Below are 17098 nucleotides of genomic sequence, written 5' to 3'. Positions count from 1 at the left end.
AGGGGGAGACATTGGTATACTTATAGGTGGCAGGAAGGAAAAAGTAGATATGGAGAGCTTGGAGATTAGAGAATAATATGGGCAGTATTCTGGAGAACATGGAAAAGGATGAAATCTATATCAATATATAGGGGTTTGACTTTGGCAAGAAAAGCTGTTTCTTCATCAGAGACAGAAATTTTAAAAAGGAAGTAGTGGGGAGAGGGTGATGTCAAAGTCTATCTGTAGTTGAGGTATAATGGGTTATTAGAGAGTTAAGTAGATTGAGGAAGTAGGAGGTTAGGGTGGGAACATTAGGGTATATGTTGAAATCCCTATGTATGAAGCTAGTTGTTGAGCTGGAGAGAAGTTTCTGAAAGGAGTAAGAATGTCCTGGAGATCAATAGATGACAGCCAGCAGGATCAGGATTAAATTGTAATTTGGATAGATTTGACCTTTACTTCCTTTCTCTACTCCTTTTCACTGGTCTTTGATGAAGTATTAACCCTTTTCTTCACCAAGGCCTTCCCACCTCCTCTAGCAAATTTGCCTCACAATCAATGCTCCTCCTCCTTCCCCCTGCTGCCCCAACATTTCTCTCTTACTACTAACTTTCCTACTTACTAACTCTAACATTCCTACTTACTCATTCCTAATTACCTACAAATATGCTCAGTTCTCGTCATCTTAAAACAACAGCAAAAACGTAAACTCTCACCAGACCTGCTTCCATTTCCTCAAGCTATCATTTTTATATCTTCCACAGTGAAACTCCAAGAAGTAACTTCTCTCCTACCCTCCTCTCTTATCATTCATTTCTCAACTCATTTTACCTATTCACTTCTTCACCCTGCTAAAACTGCTCTCTCCAAATTGTGCAGTAATCTCTTTTCTCCTTTTTGATTTTTATTAGCCTCTCTGGACATATGAAACTAACTACTACTTACCTTCTCTTCCTAGATACTCTCTCTTCTTTGGGTTTTTGTGATATTAATCTCTCTTGGTCTCATGTCTAACCACTCCTTAGTCTCCGTTCTTATTTCATCATTCATATTCTACTCTCTAAATCTAGGCATATCCTAAGGTTCTTTTTTGGGGTCCTCTTCTGTCTTAAATCAATTCCCTCAACAATTTCCATGAGTTCATTTCTATGCAGGTGACTCCCAGATATCTATATCTAGCCTTAGTCTCTTTCTAGAGGTTCAGACCTGCTGTTAAACATTTTGACCTGAAGATCCTGGAGAGATCTGAAACTCAACATGTGTAAAACAGAACTATTTGTCTTTCCTCAAAAAACTTACCTCCCCCTCTGAACTTCTCTATTTTTGTTAAATTCACTATCATCATTCTAGTTTCTCAGGTTTGCAACCTCAAAGTCATCATTATTCTCCCAGACCTCATGTATCCAGCCAGGTTTTGTCAATTCTACCTCCACATCTCATAAAATAATGCCCTAGTTCAAGTCTTTTATCATCCTTCACCTGGCCTATTACAACTTTCTTTTAAAGTACCACTTTAGTTCAGACCCTTATCACCTTTCATCTGTATTATTGAAACAGTCTCCTGATTGTTTTCTCTGCCTCAAGTCTCACACCATCCTATTCTTTTTTGACAAAGTAGTGTTTTTCTTATTAATTTATTTTAAACTTAAAGATAAAATGAAAAAAAAAAGAACATTTGAGTGTACTCAGGTGAAAGAGAGGATTCAGTATAAAACAACAAATTTCCATTTCACGGAAAACTATGTAATAAATCTTCCACATTGTTTTCAAAGCAACCCAGCCTTTCTGTGCTTCTTTCTAGGTTTTCTTTTGTTCTATGCTATTCACTTTTTATTTTATTTTTTCCCTCCCTCCCTCCTTCCCTATCGAAGGCTGCAACAAAGTAGGTTTTCTTAAATAGAAATCTGACCATGTCAGTCCCCTACTCAACTCCATTGGCTTCCTAGTGTCTCTAGGATAAAATAAAGTCCTATGTTTTGTTTTTAAGGCTCTTTTTTTTTTAAAGCAATGAGTGTTAAGTAACTTGCTCAAGGTTACACGTCCAGTTATTTCTAGGTGTGGTGCTAAGTATCCGAGCCTGGATTTGATCCCCAGGTTATCCCGACACTGGAGCCGCTGCTCTTACTCGCTGTGCTACCTGGCCGCCCCATTTTTAAGGCTCTTTGTAATCTGGCCTCTATCTATCTTTCCATCCCTTTCTGAATTTTACTCCTTAATTCTGTATTCTTTAATACTGATAAAAATTGTTTTTTTTTTTTTTCACCATTCCTCTCACGTGTCCTTTCATTTCTTATTTCTGTGCCTTTGCACAGGCTGTCACTTGTTCCTGGAATGTACTCAATCCTTACTTATGCCTCTTAGAAAACCCAGTTCCTTTAAAAACTCAGCTCAAGTACCACTGCATATATTACACTTTCCTAATTTTCCATTTCTGTTGCTGCCTCCCTTACCTAATTACCTTGTATTGTGTGTGTGTGTGTATTATGATACTTATTTTGCAAATATTCAAGTTTCATTCATATATTTATAAACATATATGTACCCCCATTTATTTTCTATATACCTATATAAGTGCATGTTGTCTCTGCCTATGGGATGTGAATTCTTTTATATTATGCTACTTCTTTTTCAAATATTCAAGTTTCATATCTTTCTATCTGTCTATAGTATATACCTAAATATTTTATATATAGCTATATAAGTGTGTGTTGTCTCTCCTATGGGATATAAATTCTTTGAGAACAGGTACTATTTCATTTGTGCCTTTGTAGCCCTCCCAATGCCTAGAATATAGTAGATAGTGAATAAATGCATGTTGATCAACTAATAGATTAGAAATAGCAAGTTGCATGAACACCTCATCAAACTCTTAAACTCTAACAGTTTTCCACTAGTCCTCTTTGGTGCTATTAATGGCAGAGATATAAGGCATCTGCTTAGTAATCTTATTAAGTGAAAGAAGTGGACTGTCTAGTCTGTATATTCAATTTTATTTTAAATACTTTCAAGGGAAGCTAGGTGGCACAATGAATAGAGCAATGACCCTGGAGTCAGGAGGACCTGAGTTCAAATCCATCCTCAGACACTTGACACTTAACTAGCTGTGTGACCTTTGGCAAGTTACTTAACCCCAATTGCCTTGCATTCCCCCCTTTAAAATAAATTAAAAAATACTTACTTTTTAAAAGAATCCTTTTTTAGGATGATAGCTGGGAGAATATACATACTATCTAGCCCAAGGGACACAGAGGCAGAGCTACATTTTAATTTTTTTTCCAGGCCTCTCAGTCATGCTCTTCAATTTAGTTATTGAACATAGCATATAAATTAAAAATTTGGAGCAAGCTCAAATTCTCTTCAATTCTTTTGTTTCCTTTTCTTCCCTACTTTACCACAATGTTACATTGAGATGTTCTCATTTAAATTTGTTCTTTATATAGCAGAGCTTTGAAGGAGAATGGGAAAGGATCTGATCTTTTTAAATAGGGTAAAGTATCTTATAAAAAGCCAAAAGTTAGCATTATAGGTCATGGGAAGACATTAGAAGCCTTCTTAGTGAGTATAGCAAATTACCTTTTCCTTTTTGTTGTATGATATATTGCAAGAAATGAGTGGATAGGTGGTGAAGTAGATAGTGTTCTGGGCCTAGAGTCAGGAAGACCAAGTTCAAATCCAGCCACAGACTAGCTGCATGACCCTGGACAAGACCCTGTTTGCCTTAGTTTCCTCATTGGGAAAATGATCTGGAAAGGGAAATGGCCTACCATTCCAGTATATTTTCCAAGAAAACTCCAAATGGAGACACAGAAAAGAAAAATAACTGAACAAAAACAGTATGATAAGAAAAACAAATTAAAGACATAAAGATAGGGAAAGAGGAAGGAAAAACTATCTGAATTTTCTGAGAACAGGATAGTTTAAAATCCCAGGTAACTAGCAAAGAAATAGAGACAAATAATAGCTTCAGTAAAATATAACATTATGAAATAAAGCCACAAAAATTGAGTATTCCTCGATAGCAGAAACAAAATTCAAGTGGATAGATACATTCAAATAATTAGCAGTTCTTTTTTGTGTCAATTTATTGAAGCACACTCAATTCTTGTATAGACATAATTGCAAAATGTGACTTAAAAAATAAAGAGCAACTTATAAAATTGAAAAGCTATTCATTGCTCATGGTTTAGCTATGCCAATATAATAACTATAATACTTCCAAAATTACTTATACTGCACAAAACAGAGTCATAGCACAGTTTTAGGCTTTAATAGCTTTAAAGCTTTAATTGCTTAAATTTAGGACCAAGCTTTTGGGACACTTTAATTTAAAATATGGAAGTAATAGTTTTCTTTTTTTTCCCAATTTTTAAAAATTAAATTTTATATTTATTTTTATTTTACATTATTCATTTCCACAAGATGTTGAGTTACAAATTTTCTTCCCGTCTTTCCCCTACCCATCACCCCAAAACGGTGATCCCACTGTATACCCCCTCCCCCAATCTGCTCTCTCCTATATCCTTCCCCATCCCTTTCCAGTAGGGCAAGATGGATCTCTATACCCCAGTGCCTGTATATCTTATTTCTCAGTTGCATGGGAAAACTTTGAATTCCAGATTCTTTCCTTTCCTCCCTCATCACCCACCCTTACTGGGAAGATAAGCAATTTAATGTAGGTTGAACGTGTATAACTATGCAAAACATTTCCATAGTGGATATATTGTGAAAAACTGACTATATTTCCCCCCTATCCTATCCCACTCCCCACTTCTTCTATTCTCTACTTTGACCCTGTCCCTTTTCAAAAGTGTGTGCTTCTAACTTCCCTCCCCTGGAACATGCCCTCCCCTCCATCATCCCCCCTCTCATCCCCTTCCCCCTACTCTGCTGTAGGTTGAGATACCCTATTTAGTGTGTATGTCATTCCCTCACTAAGACAAATTCAATGAGAGTAAGGTTGATACATTCCCTTTTGCCTTCCTGTTCTTCCCCTCCATTGTAACAGTTTTCCCTTGCCTCTTCTATATGAGATAATTTACCCCATTCTGTCTCTCCCCATCTCCTCTCATTATATTAGTCTCTCACCTCTCAGTTTCACCTTTTAAGTATCATCCCTTCCTATTCAATTAGTCCCGTGCCCTCTATCTATGTATACCTGTACACATATAGACACACTCACATATGTATTCATACACCCATATAACCTCCTATATAGACATATATGTGTATATATATGCACATTATATATATTATATATACATTTATATTCCCTTCATCTATCCTCATATTGAGAAAAGTTTTATAAGTTACAATTATCGTTTTTCCATGTAGGAATGTCAATAGTTCAACTTTGATAAGTTCCTTATGATTTCTTTTCCCTGTTTACCTTCTCATGCTTCTCTTGCTTCTTGTATCGGAATGTCAAATTTTCTATTCAACTCTGGTTTTTTAATCAAGAACGTTTGAAAGTCCTCTAAGTCCTCTATTCCATTGAATGACCATGTTTTCCCCTGAAACATGATACTCAATTTTGCTGGGTAAGTGATTCTTGGTTTTAATCCCAGCTCCTTTGACCTCTGGAATATCATATCCCAAGCCCTTCTATCCCTCATTGTAGAAGCTGTGAGATCTGTGTTATCCTGATTGTGTTTCCACAGTATTCAACTTGTTTCTTCCTGGCTGCTTGTAATATTTTCTCCTTGATCTGGGAACTCTGGAACCTGTCTATAATATTCCTAGGAGTTTTCTTTTTGGGATCTTTTTCAGGAGGTGATCGGTGGATTCTTTCAACCTCTATTTTGCCCTCTGGTTCTAAAACATCAGGGCAATTTTCCTTAAGAATTTCTTGAAGGATGATTTCTAGGTTCTTTTTTTGATCCTGCTTTCAGGTAGTCCAACAATTTTTAAATTATCTCTCCTAGATCTATTTTCCAGGTCAGTGGTTTTACCAATGAGACATTTCACATTGGCTTCTATTTTTTTTCATTTGTTTGGATCTATCTAATAATATCTTGATTTCTCATAAAGTCACTAGCTTCCATTTGCTCCAATCTAATTCTGAAGAAATTATTCTCTTCAGTGAGCTTTTGAGATTCTTTTTCCCTCTGGCAAATTTGGCTTTTTAAGGCATTCTTCACCTCATTGGCTTTTTGGGCCTCTTTTGCCATTTGAATTAGTCTATTTTTTAAGGTGTTGTTTTCTTCAGTCAGGTTGTTGACTCTCTTTTCATGATTTTCTTGCATCATTCTCAACTCTCTTCCCAGTTTTTCTTCCACTTCTCTTATCTGGTTTTCAAAAACCTTCTTAAGCTCCTCTACGGTCAGTAAGAAGTTCATATTTTTCTTGGAAGGTTTTGGTACAGGAGTTCTGACTTCATTGTCTTCCTCCTGTTCCATGCTTTGATCCTTTTTGTCCCCAAAATAGCAATCTAAAGTCACATTGCTATGCTTGCTTTGCTTCCTTTGCTTGCTCATTTTACCACTCAATTACTTGACGTTTGAGCTTTTTGCCACATTAGAACTCTGCTTCCAGAGAGGAGAGCTTTGTCCCAAATCACTGGGGTTTTCCCAGCTGCTGAAAGTGTGACCTCTCTGGAGCCTCCACATGCTCTGGCATCTGGTCACACATTCCAGGACCTCCACCCTAGAAACTAATCCAGATTCAAGCAGATTAAAGCAAGAGTGATTACCCCTCAGAATGGTCCTTGGTTCCCCTACAGCCTTCAGGCTAGGAGCTCTGAAGCAGCCATGCGCAGCCATGCCACCCCTCAGCCGCTTCTCACTCTGGAGGCAGAGGTCAGACCGTACTCTCAGACTCCCTGTTCCCAAAGTCTACATTGACCTCTCACTTTGTCTTTGGCATTTATGGGTTGATAATTCTGGAAACTGCCACAGCTGCTGGTGATCCACTGTCCGGAGAAGCTGCCACCCTGAGGCTAAAACCGTGGGCTCAGGAGGGGCTGGGTTCCACTCCCAACACCCTGTGATGGACCCTTCCTTTCTGCCTGCTGGGCTGTCTTCAGTGGGAGATTTGTTTCTCTCTTTCACTTTGTGGATTCTGTAGCCCTAAAGTTTATTTAGAGTCATTTTTTATAGGTATTTGAGGTGATTATAGGGGGAGCACATGGAGTTTTCCTGCTTCTATCCCTCCATCTTGGCTCTGCCCCCGAAGGATTTCATTCCTCCTTTTTTCATTATTTCACTTACATTTCCAGATCTTTTGTTCCTGCTAATGAATCTTACTATTTTGTCTAAATCTGTGAAGTATGTCATTTTGGCATAGCTCCAAATCTGTAAAGTCGCAAGAGGAAGTATTCTGTGGGAGGAAGCAAGAAGGCCATTGTAATTTACAGGCTTCTTAAATAGGATAATGTGTGACTTCACCATTACAGAAGCACAACACAGTTTGGGAAGGAATTCAGGGCCTCCTGTATCTTAGTGGATATTATGTGTTGTTAAGCAGTAATTTATGAGATGTTTCTATAAACATAAATACTACCTTCAATGACATGACAGAGATAAGCATGCCCGTTTTTAAAGAAGGATTTCTTGATTAAGTGAACTGGAAGAGGAAGTTTAGTGCAACTAAGAAATGACTAAGCTATATATCAACATAATATGCCTCATTATTTTGGGTGTATCATTTCATTTCTATCAGTTTTCTCATCAATAGGAAAATATATATTATATTACATTCACATATATAATGGATCTCCATGCATATTGAATATCTTTTGTGTTCTTTATGTGTGTATTTTGTCTTTATAGTTTATTATAAGCAATATATTCAGTGGTTTCTGGATAAAAGGCATAGAAACAAAGTAGTCTTTTTCTGTTACCTTTAAAGAGACTTAGGGGTCTCAAATATCTTACCAGAGAGATAACTTGATTCCTAAAAGATCTGATTTGCTTTATCATGGGGACAGTAGATCAGCTTCTTCCACCTCTGATGTTTTCTTGCATGACTGGTCTCTACCATATAAAAGAGTTTAATTTGTTTGAGGTGAATACCATAAGAACACAAATAAACATGGAATAGTTAAAATGTAATTTGTGTGAGCTCAGGTGAAACAGGATAGCCTGAGATAAGCTCCAATTATGAGTGCTTCTTGAGTATGTTGGCTTTCTGATGAGCAATGCTCTATTGCTTCCCTACCTGCGTCTGCATCTCCACCATTAAAAAGACAATGTGCATGGTTTTTAACTTAACTATAAAGTCATTACCACTGAATCAGTGTGCTGTGTGTTTTACTGGCCATTTTAATCCATAATAATTTTGAAAAACAAGCAAAGATATAGAGGAGCTAGTGTTTTGTGTATCTGCAGGGTGATTGACAGATAACTTTACTTCTTGTTTAGGAAATGATGCCTCTTCAATTGTCAACTGCCTCCATATTTTGGGTCAGACTTTGGATGCAAGGTAAAAGAAATATATTCTATCAAAATAAATGAAGAATGTTGTATATAAAAATGTTGAGAGAGGCTTTTTATTGCAATCTGGAAATTTTAGGAGACTGGGTGGTTATATATTGTATTAGTCCATTCTTGGAGACCTTCCTCTCCCCCCATTGTAAATCTAAAAGTATTTGTTGTCTATAAGTATTACATACATTGTAAGACAGTTTAGTAGTTCCAAGATAGCATATAGCTTGTTATTTCAGCTGTGGCCAGAGATTTTATTTAATTCCAATTAAAAAATAACTACTATGTACAAACTGCTATGTTATGTACCAGAAGTAGTTAAAAAGAAGTAAAATGAGTATATTTTTACTCTCAAAGAGAATAAAGTCTGATATTCATCATAAAATATAAACACAAATATGATGAAAAGTAGCATTTAATAATGGCAAGGAAGAGACCATATAATTTGTTATAAGAGAGTTTTTAGAGGTATTACAGGCAAATCATGGAAGGCATCTTTTCAGGCTTGCACCTGAGCTGTGCATTGAAGGAAGAAAATTATTTCAACAAGTAGCAACATAGAATGTACTCCTGGTATGGGGTATGTCCTTAATGAATGCAGAGCATGAGGAGAGTATGAGATGAGACAAGAGTGAGGGGCAGCTAGGTGACGCAGTGGTCCTGATCTCAGGAATACCTGAATTCAAATATTACCTTTAGCATTTTACTAGCTGTGTGCCCATAGGCAAGCCATTTAAACTCTTTGAGCCTCAGTTTTCTTATCCATAAAGGAAAGATACAAATATCACATACCTTCCAGCGTTGTTTTGAGTCCAAAATGAGACATCTGTAAAATGCTTGGCAAACCTTGAAGGGTTATATAAATGCTAGATATTATGGTTTAATGGACAGAGCATTGGATTTAGAGTTGGTTTGAATTCTAGCTCTGAGTGACCTTGGAAGAGTAGTCTCTTTGGCCTCAGTTTCCTCATATATAAAATAAAGAATATTGATTAAATTATGTCTAAGATCCCTTCTAACTTTATTAGCTTGATCCTTTCCAACTTTATTCTACCTTGTTTTCTAATTTGTCCAGAACATGTGTGAAGGTGGGTAGCATGAAAGAAGACCAGAAAACTCTATTGGGTTTAAAGGGTAAATGGTAAAGGGTCTTAAATGTCAAGCTAAGGATTTTGTATTTTATCTCATAGGCAATGGGAAGCCACTAAAGTGTTTTTGAGCAAATGAATGAGCAAAGATCTGTACATTAAGGAGATTATTTTGTCAGCTTTGTGAATGATGGACTAGAGAAGGGAGAGACCAGGAAAATGAAAACAGTTGGGAAGTTATTTCAGTAGTTCAGGAAAAAGGAAATGAGGGCTAGATTTAAAGTAAAAATGGAGGGTAGAGGCTGGAAGCATAAGACACATAGTGTATATAGAACTGATAATTATTCAGAGGAAGGGAAAGGAAAAAAAAATTGAGGATGACAGGTTTCAAGCCTGAGTGACTGTGAAAGGTGGTGCTCTTACCCAACATAGGGAAATTTGGAGGAAAGAAAGAGTTCATGGGGGAAAACAGTTCACTTTGATGTATATTGAGCTTGAGGTGATAAAATAACATTCAGGCAGAGGTAACCAGTAGTCATTTGACAATATAGAATTGGCATTCAGTGGAGAGATTGGGACTTAGTGCATAAAGTTGAGAGTTGTCTGCAGGAGATGTTTTAAGTCATGGGAGTAGATAAATTCATTCCAAGGAAGAAAGTGAAGAGAGACTTCTCTCTCTCTCTCTCTCTCTGTCTCTCTCTCTCTCTCTCTCTCTCTCTCTGTCTCTCTCTCTCTCTCTGTCTCTCTCTCTCTCTGTCTCTCTCTCTCTGTCTCTCTCTTTTCTTTTCTTGGAGGGCAATTGGGGTTAAGTGACTTGCCCAAGGTCACGTGGCTAGTTTTTGTGTTAAGTGTCTGAGGCTGGATTTGAACTCATGTCCTCCTAACTCCAGGGCCGCTGCTCTATTCACTGCACCACCTAGCCACCACCAGAGACTTCTCTTTCTAGAAGTTAGGAAGGACAAAATATATAACCAGAATTGTAATGTGACTGCCAAAAAAAAAAAAAGCTTACCAACCGAAACAATTGCAGCATAACTGGCACCATTTGGCCTCTGTACTTAGATTTGCTTGGCATTTGCTTAAAGCATAGAAATTAAGATTTAAACTCTAAAATAATTCTATAATGTCTGTTAGTAGCTCATAACATTAAGTTATAACAACTTATCTTTATTTTACCTGAGTTTGGGAAGAAATGGATAACCAGTGTATTATTTGGTCTAACAGACTCACAGCAATAACTATTGAATATCTCTTTTTTCAGATAATTATTCAATGTCTTTGAACAATAAAATTCATGAATATTTTATTTCCTCTTTATTTAAAAAAACTAAGATATATAAGAGGGTGCCCCATATAAGAGGAAATGTGATTTACTCTAAGTAGTTTTTTTATGCTTTTCTAAGAAGTATTTTGAAGACTTCATTCAAGTTTTGTATAATTTAGAATGAGTGGAATTAAAGTTATATATATATATATATATATATATATATATATATTTTGTTTGCATAGAGATTATAAACTGGCAGAAAAAGGTCCATTAGGGGGAAATGGTTAAGAAATTTCTTAGCCTCTTGCTTAGAAATATTTGGTTAATTAAGTCTATTATATAGGTTACATGAAAGGATCTGGAATATACAAAATCTTTGTGTGTATATATATATATATGCATGCCATAGACTTGTGAGGACTTTCTCACAGTGAAAATGTTTTAAAGGATATGCATAATTCTCTTTTAAAAATGAGAGTTTTGGTTTGATTTGGTTTGGTGGATTATTCAGCTTGAGAAATCAGATGAGAACAATAGATTTTGTTTGTGTGATATTTGATATGATGAGAAAATAGAAATAATTGTGTATTTTTTTTATTTACTACCTAGGACTGTGATGAAGACTGGTATGGAGAGTGTTAAAACAGCATTAAGAGCATTTTTGGATAATGCAGCTGAGGATTTGGAAAAAACCATGGAAAATCTTAAACAAGGACAGTTCACGCACACCAGGAACCAGCCAAAAGGAGTAACTCAAATTATTAATTATACCACGGTGGCTCTTTTGCCAATGCTGTCCTCATTGTTTGAACACATCGGACAGCATCAATTTGGAGAAGACCTAATATGTATGTATAGTATCTCATATAGAAATTTTGAAATGTCATTTCATTATGATCAGAGATTGTAAAGGCAGTATATTTGTTTTTTAAAGTGGATACTTTTCACAGGACATGGTACCTCAACAAACCATGCTGTATTTTTTAAAAATTCCACCTTTGATTTTTGCCACATTTAATTTTATAAATTCTGAAGCTAATCACAGACTTTGGATTGTGCTCACAGACTAATAATTTTGACACTTACAGAAAAGAGTACCCTCAAATCAACTTTTTAATTCTGGATGTGAAAATAACACATTAAGTAATTGTTACCTAAACTTTAACTTTACTGTCTTGGTCAATAAAACAACAATACTGTTGTGGTTGACATTAGATATACCAAACTGTTTTACCTGCCTCTCCTTTTCCTAATTTGTATGGCTTTACCTTGACAGAATCTCTTCTCTGGGGCTCAGTTTCTACTTTACCAAAAAGAGGGTTAGATGATTTAAAAGATCCCTTCTAGTTTTAAATCCTATAATATTATATATACTAATTTAAATTAATTTTATTTTTACTACTAATTTAAAGACATAGACAAAAAAATTTGGAGCCATTTGATTTCATTTGTTCGTAGTAGTTGTCACAGACATCCCTTGCATTCTTTTTTTTTTTCCCTTTTGGAGGGCAATTGGGGTTAAGTAACTTGCCCAAGGTTACACGGCTAGTTTTTTTGTGTGTGTGGGTGTTAAGTGTCTGAGACCGGAACCAAATTTGGGTCCTCCTGACTCCGGGGCTGGCACTTTACTCACTGCACCATCTAGCTACCCCCTTTCATTCTTTAATAACCCAAAATGCAGATATATTACACTTCCTTGAAATGTTTGTGTAAGTTATTGAAGCCAATACTTCTATATCCTTATTAATTATGCTACACTATAGAATATTGTGTCAGGGATAGAAATGGACATCAAAGGTTATTACCCTTTTCCTTTGTCTTAAACATCTTGCTTTTCTTAATCGTAGACATTATGTTTGAAATTATGAAGTAGAGAATGGTCAAATGAATTTGAACATCTTTGTGCCTCAGTACTTCCAGTCACAAAAATGAAATAAAGCAATATTTCCTGAAATGTAGCAAAGAATATTATTTATAATGCGGATTTGAACTCCTTAAAAGAGATTGTTGGAACTAAAATTGTATTATGTTATATTTTATGTTTTATCTGCATATTTTTCCTTATTTGTTTTCAGTTGTTAGTTTTGCATTGTTTTAAAGTTGAGATTTCTTTGTATTCTAAATTTTCTTGAGTTTCAACATAGTCTTGAAATTTAATGTTTAAAAACTGATATTCTTCATTTTTTTATTTTTATTTTTTAGTGGAAGATGTACAGGTTTCTTGTTACAGAATCCTGACTAGCTTATATGCTCTGGGAACCAGCAAGAGTATCTATGTGGAAAGGTAAGATAAAGAATAATTTTGATCCAAACTTATATGTACATCAAATATTACATTAGGTTTTTTTGCTTTTTGGAGGGCAATTGAGATTAAGTGACTTGCCCAAGGTCACATGGCTAGTTTTTGTGTTAAGTGTCTGAGGCTGGATTTGAACTCAGGTCCTCCTGACTCCAGGGCCAGTGCTTTATTCACTGCACCACCTAACTGTTCTACATTACTCTTTTAGAATATCTTTTTCCTTAGTTATAGAACTAAACTTAAATTTTAAAATTAGCTTGGTAGCCTGAAATAGTAGGGAGATATTAAATGATATTTAAGCTAACAAGCTACTGAAATAAAAAGAACATTTGAATTACAAGCAAAAAGTTAGCAACACAAAGGAAATGCAATCATAAATGGATCATAAACTTGTTTTAAATGTGTGACCTATCAAAAGAAAAGATAGAATCTGACAATCCATGATTACATCACTATACTTAAAAACTTCAGTTAATTTCATTAAATATTTATTAAGTACCTACTATGTTCACTTGCTCCTTCTCCCAGTGTATTCCTCTTTCTCACTCTTGTTTTAGATATTCATCCACCATATTCAACTCATACCTGTGCCCAATATCTACATATACTACTTCTAACAGTCCTAATAACGAGAAAATTTGAATAGTTACAAGTGTGATTTTCCCATGTAGGAATGTAAACAAATTAATCTTATTAAATCACTTATGATTTATCTTTCCTGTTTGCCTTTGTATGTGTCTCTTAAGTCTTATATTTGAAAGTCAAGTGTTCTGTTTAGCTATGGGGTTTTCATTGGGACTATCTGAATGTCCTTTATTTCATTGCATATCCATTTTTCTTCTGAAGGATTATAGTTAGTTTTGCTGGGTAGGTTATTCTTGGTTACAATCTTAGCTCTTTTGCCCTACAGAATATCGTAATTCAAACCCTTTGATCCTTTGAGTTAGAAACTGCTAACTCCTGTGTTTTCTTGACTGTGGTTTCATGATATGTAAATTGTTTCCTTTTTGGGTACTTGAAATATTCTATCCTTGACCTAAGAGTTCTGGAATTTGGCTATAATACTGCTGAGAGTTTTCCTTTTGGGATCTCTTTCAGGAGGTGATTGGTGGATTCTTTCCATTTCTATTTTACCTGCTGGTTCTAGATTATCAGGAAAGTTTTCTTTGATAATTTCTTGAAAGATGGTGTCTAGACACTCTTTTTTATCATAGCTTGTAGGTAGTCCAGTAATTCTTAAATTATCTCTCCTCAATCTATTTTCCAGATCAGTTGTTTTCCCAGTGAGATATTTCACATTTTCTTCTATTGATTTTTCATTCTTTTGATTTTATTGTTTCTTGATGTCCCATAAAGTCATTAGCTTCCACTTGCCCAGTTCTAATTTTTAAGAAATTATTTTCTTCATTGAGCTTTTGCGCTTCCTTTTCCATTTGTCTAGTTTTACTTTTTAAGGAGTTCTTTTCTTTAGTGAATTTTTGTATATCTTTTTTTTCCAATTTGACTAAATCTGCTTTTCAAGGCATTGTTTTTTTCCATTGGATTTTTGTGCCCCTTTTAACATTTTGCCTATTCCTTTTTAAAAGTATTTTTAAGTATTTTATTCAGTATTTTTCATGTCTCCTTTACCAAGCTGTTGACTCTTTTTTCATTATTTTCTTTTTTTAAAATTTTAGTTTAGTTTTGTTTTTTGTCTTTTTGGAGGGAGGAAGGCAGGACAATTGGGGTTAAGTGACCTCCCCAAGGTCACACAGCTGCTAAGTATTAAGTGTCTGAGATTGGATTTTAACTCAGGTCCTTCTCACTCCAGGGTTGGTGCTCAATTCACTGTGCCACCTAGCTGCCCCCTTTTCATTATTTTCTTGCATCACTCTCATCTCTCTTCTCATTTTTTTCTATATCTCTCTTATTTGATTTTTAAGAGCCTTTTTGAAGTCTTCCATGGCCTGACACCAATTCACATTTTTCTTTGAGGCTTTGACTGTAGCACTTATGATTTTGTTGTATCTTCTGAGCTTGTGTTTTCATCTTCGTTGTCACCATAGTAACTTTCTTTGGTCAGGAGCTTTTTCTGCTGTTTGCTAATTTTTGAAACTTATTTCTTTACTTTTAACTGTGCTCTTTAGTAGCTCTTTAACTCTATGCTCTGTTTCTGCATTGGAGAGGGCACTGTCTTGAGCTTCAGGATTTTTGTGCATCCATTTTCAGAGATAATTCTGGTGACTTCTAAATTTTCGATCCTTCCGAGGTCACATGATCTCCAGCCCTGGAGTCGGGAAACCCGGGATCAGTTCCAGCCTCAGATACTTAGCACCCACACAAAGTAACTGGCTGTGTAACCTTGAGCAAGTTACTTAACCCCAATTGCTTAAAAAATAAAGAGAAGTATGATTACTACTCTCTTAGCCTGTTCTTTGGTGTGTGAGCGACCATAAGCACTATTTTCTGCACTGGAACTGTGTCCAAGGTCCCAGCTCCCCTGAGGCTTCAAGTTCTGGTGTGCTAGTACTTTTCTTTACCCTGGTAATGAGACCCAGGAATATGACCCAGATCCAAAAGAAAATTCAGTTGAGTTCTGCCCTCAGTGCCAGTCCCTGTAGTCTCCTTCTGACCAGTTGTCTGACCCCCTCACCATCTCTGGGCTAAGATGTCCAGAAACCACCACTGTTCCCATCGATTCAGTAGTCCCCAAGATCTACTACTGCTGGCTTGCTGGGGTGTGACCTATGCTGGGCTGCACACCCATTTTCACCCTGGTATAACAGATCTTTCCTGCCAACCTTCTAAGTTGTCTTAGACTGGAAAATTGTTTCACTCTATCCTTTTGTGAGTTATACTGCTCCAGAATTTGTTTTGGGGGCATTATTTAAAGTTGTTTTCAGGGGTTTTGGGTAGAGCTGATGCAATTTTTTGCCTTTTCTCCACCGTCTTGACTTACTCTCTATGCATATCTTTTGACCCAGCAAAACCACTACTGTATCTCAAAAGAATCAAAGAAAAAAGAAAAGGAACTATATATACAAAATGTTTATAGCAGCTCTTTTTGTGGTAGCAAAGAATTGGAAATTGAGGGGATGCCTATCGATTGGGGAATGGTTGAACAAAGTGGTGAGATATGATTGTGAAGGGATACTGTTGTGCTATAAGAAATGACAAGCAATATTCCCTAATTGATAAATGGTCAAAGGATATGAACATGCAGTTTTCAGATCAAGAAATTAAAGCTATCTAGAATCATATGAGAAAATGCTCTAAATTACTATTGATTACAGAAATGCAAATTAAAACAACTCCAAGGTACCACCTCAGTTTTATTAGAATGGCTAATATGACAGAAAAGGAAAATAATAAATGTTGGAGAGGATGTGGGAAAATTGGAAAAGTAAGGCATTGTTGGTGCAGTTGTGAATTGATCCAACCATTCTGGAGAGAAATTTGTAACTGTGCCCAAAGTGCTATAAAACTGTGCATACCCTTTGATCCAGCAATACTACTACTAGGTCTGTATCCCAAAGAGATCATTAAAAGGGTAAATGTACCCATATGTACAAAAATATAGCAGCTCTTTTTGTGGTGACAAAGAATTTGAAATTGAGGTGATGCCCATCAATTGGGGTATGGCTGAACAAGTTGTGGTTTTTGAATGTAAGAAATGCTGAGCAGGCAGATTTTAGAAACACCTAGAAAGACTTACATGAACTGATGCTGAGTGAAGTGAGCAGAAGCAGGAGAACTTTGCACTCATTAACAGCAACATTGTGTGATGATCAACTGTGATAGACTTGGCAGTACAGTACAATGTACATTGTACAGCAGCACAATGATCTAATATTGTTCCAAGGGACTCGTGAAAGAAAAAACTAACCACACCCAGAAAAAGAACTATGGAGTCTGAATGCATACTCTTGATTGAAGCATACTTATTTTTTCTTTTTCCTTTTTGGAGGGCAGTTGAGGTTAAGTGACTTGCCCAAGGTCACACGACTAGGTTTGTGTGTGTGTGTGTGTGTGTGTGTGTGTGTGTGTGTGTGTGTGTGTGTGT

General features: G+C 36.0%; 1 protein-coding gene across 1 annotated transcript in view; it reads left to right on the top strand.

Moving 5' to 3' along the window:
• The window catches only part of RYR2 (ryanodine receptor 2), an 864696-nt gene that overhangs the window by 668742 nt on the left and 178856 nt on the right, over nucleotides 1-17098 (top strand). The window contains exons 63-65 of the mRNA XM_069064486.1: nucleotides 8340-8400; nucleotides 11367-11605; nucleotides 12960-13041. Of these exons, the coding sequence (XP_068920587.1) occupies nucleotides 8340-8400; nucleotides 11367-11605; nucleotides 12960-13041 (382 nt within the window). The remainder of the gene's footprint in view (nucleotides 1-8339; nucleotides 8401-11366; nucleotides 11606-12959; nucleotides 13042-17098) is intronic.

The sequence above is a fragment of the Petaurus breviceps genome, unplaced genomic scaffold, assembly GCF_028583685.1.
Source record: "Petaurus breviceps papuanus isolate PSGF00001 unplaced genomic scaffold, PetGlider_PUasm1.0 90633, whole genome shotgun sequence".
NCBI classification, from domain to species: domain Eukaryota; kingdom Metazoa; phylum Chordata; class Mammalia; order Diprotodontia; family Petauridae; genus Petaurus; species Petaurus breviceps.
The sequence above is the reverse complement of the archived record's forward strand: the minus strand, read 5'-3'. Positions and strand labels throughout refer to the sequence as shown.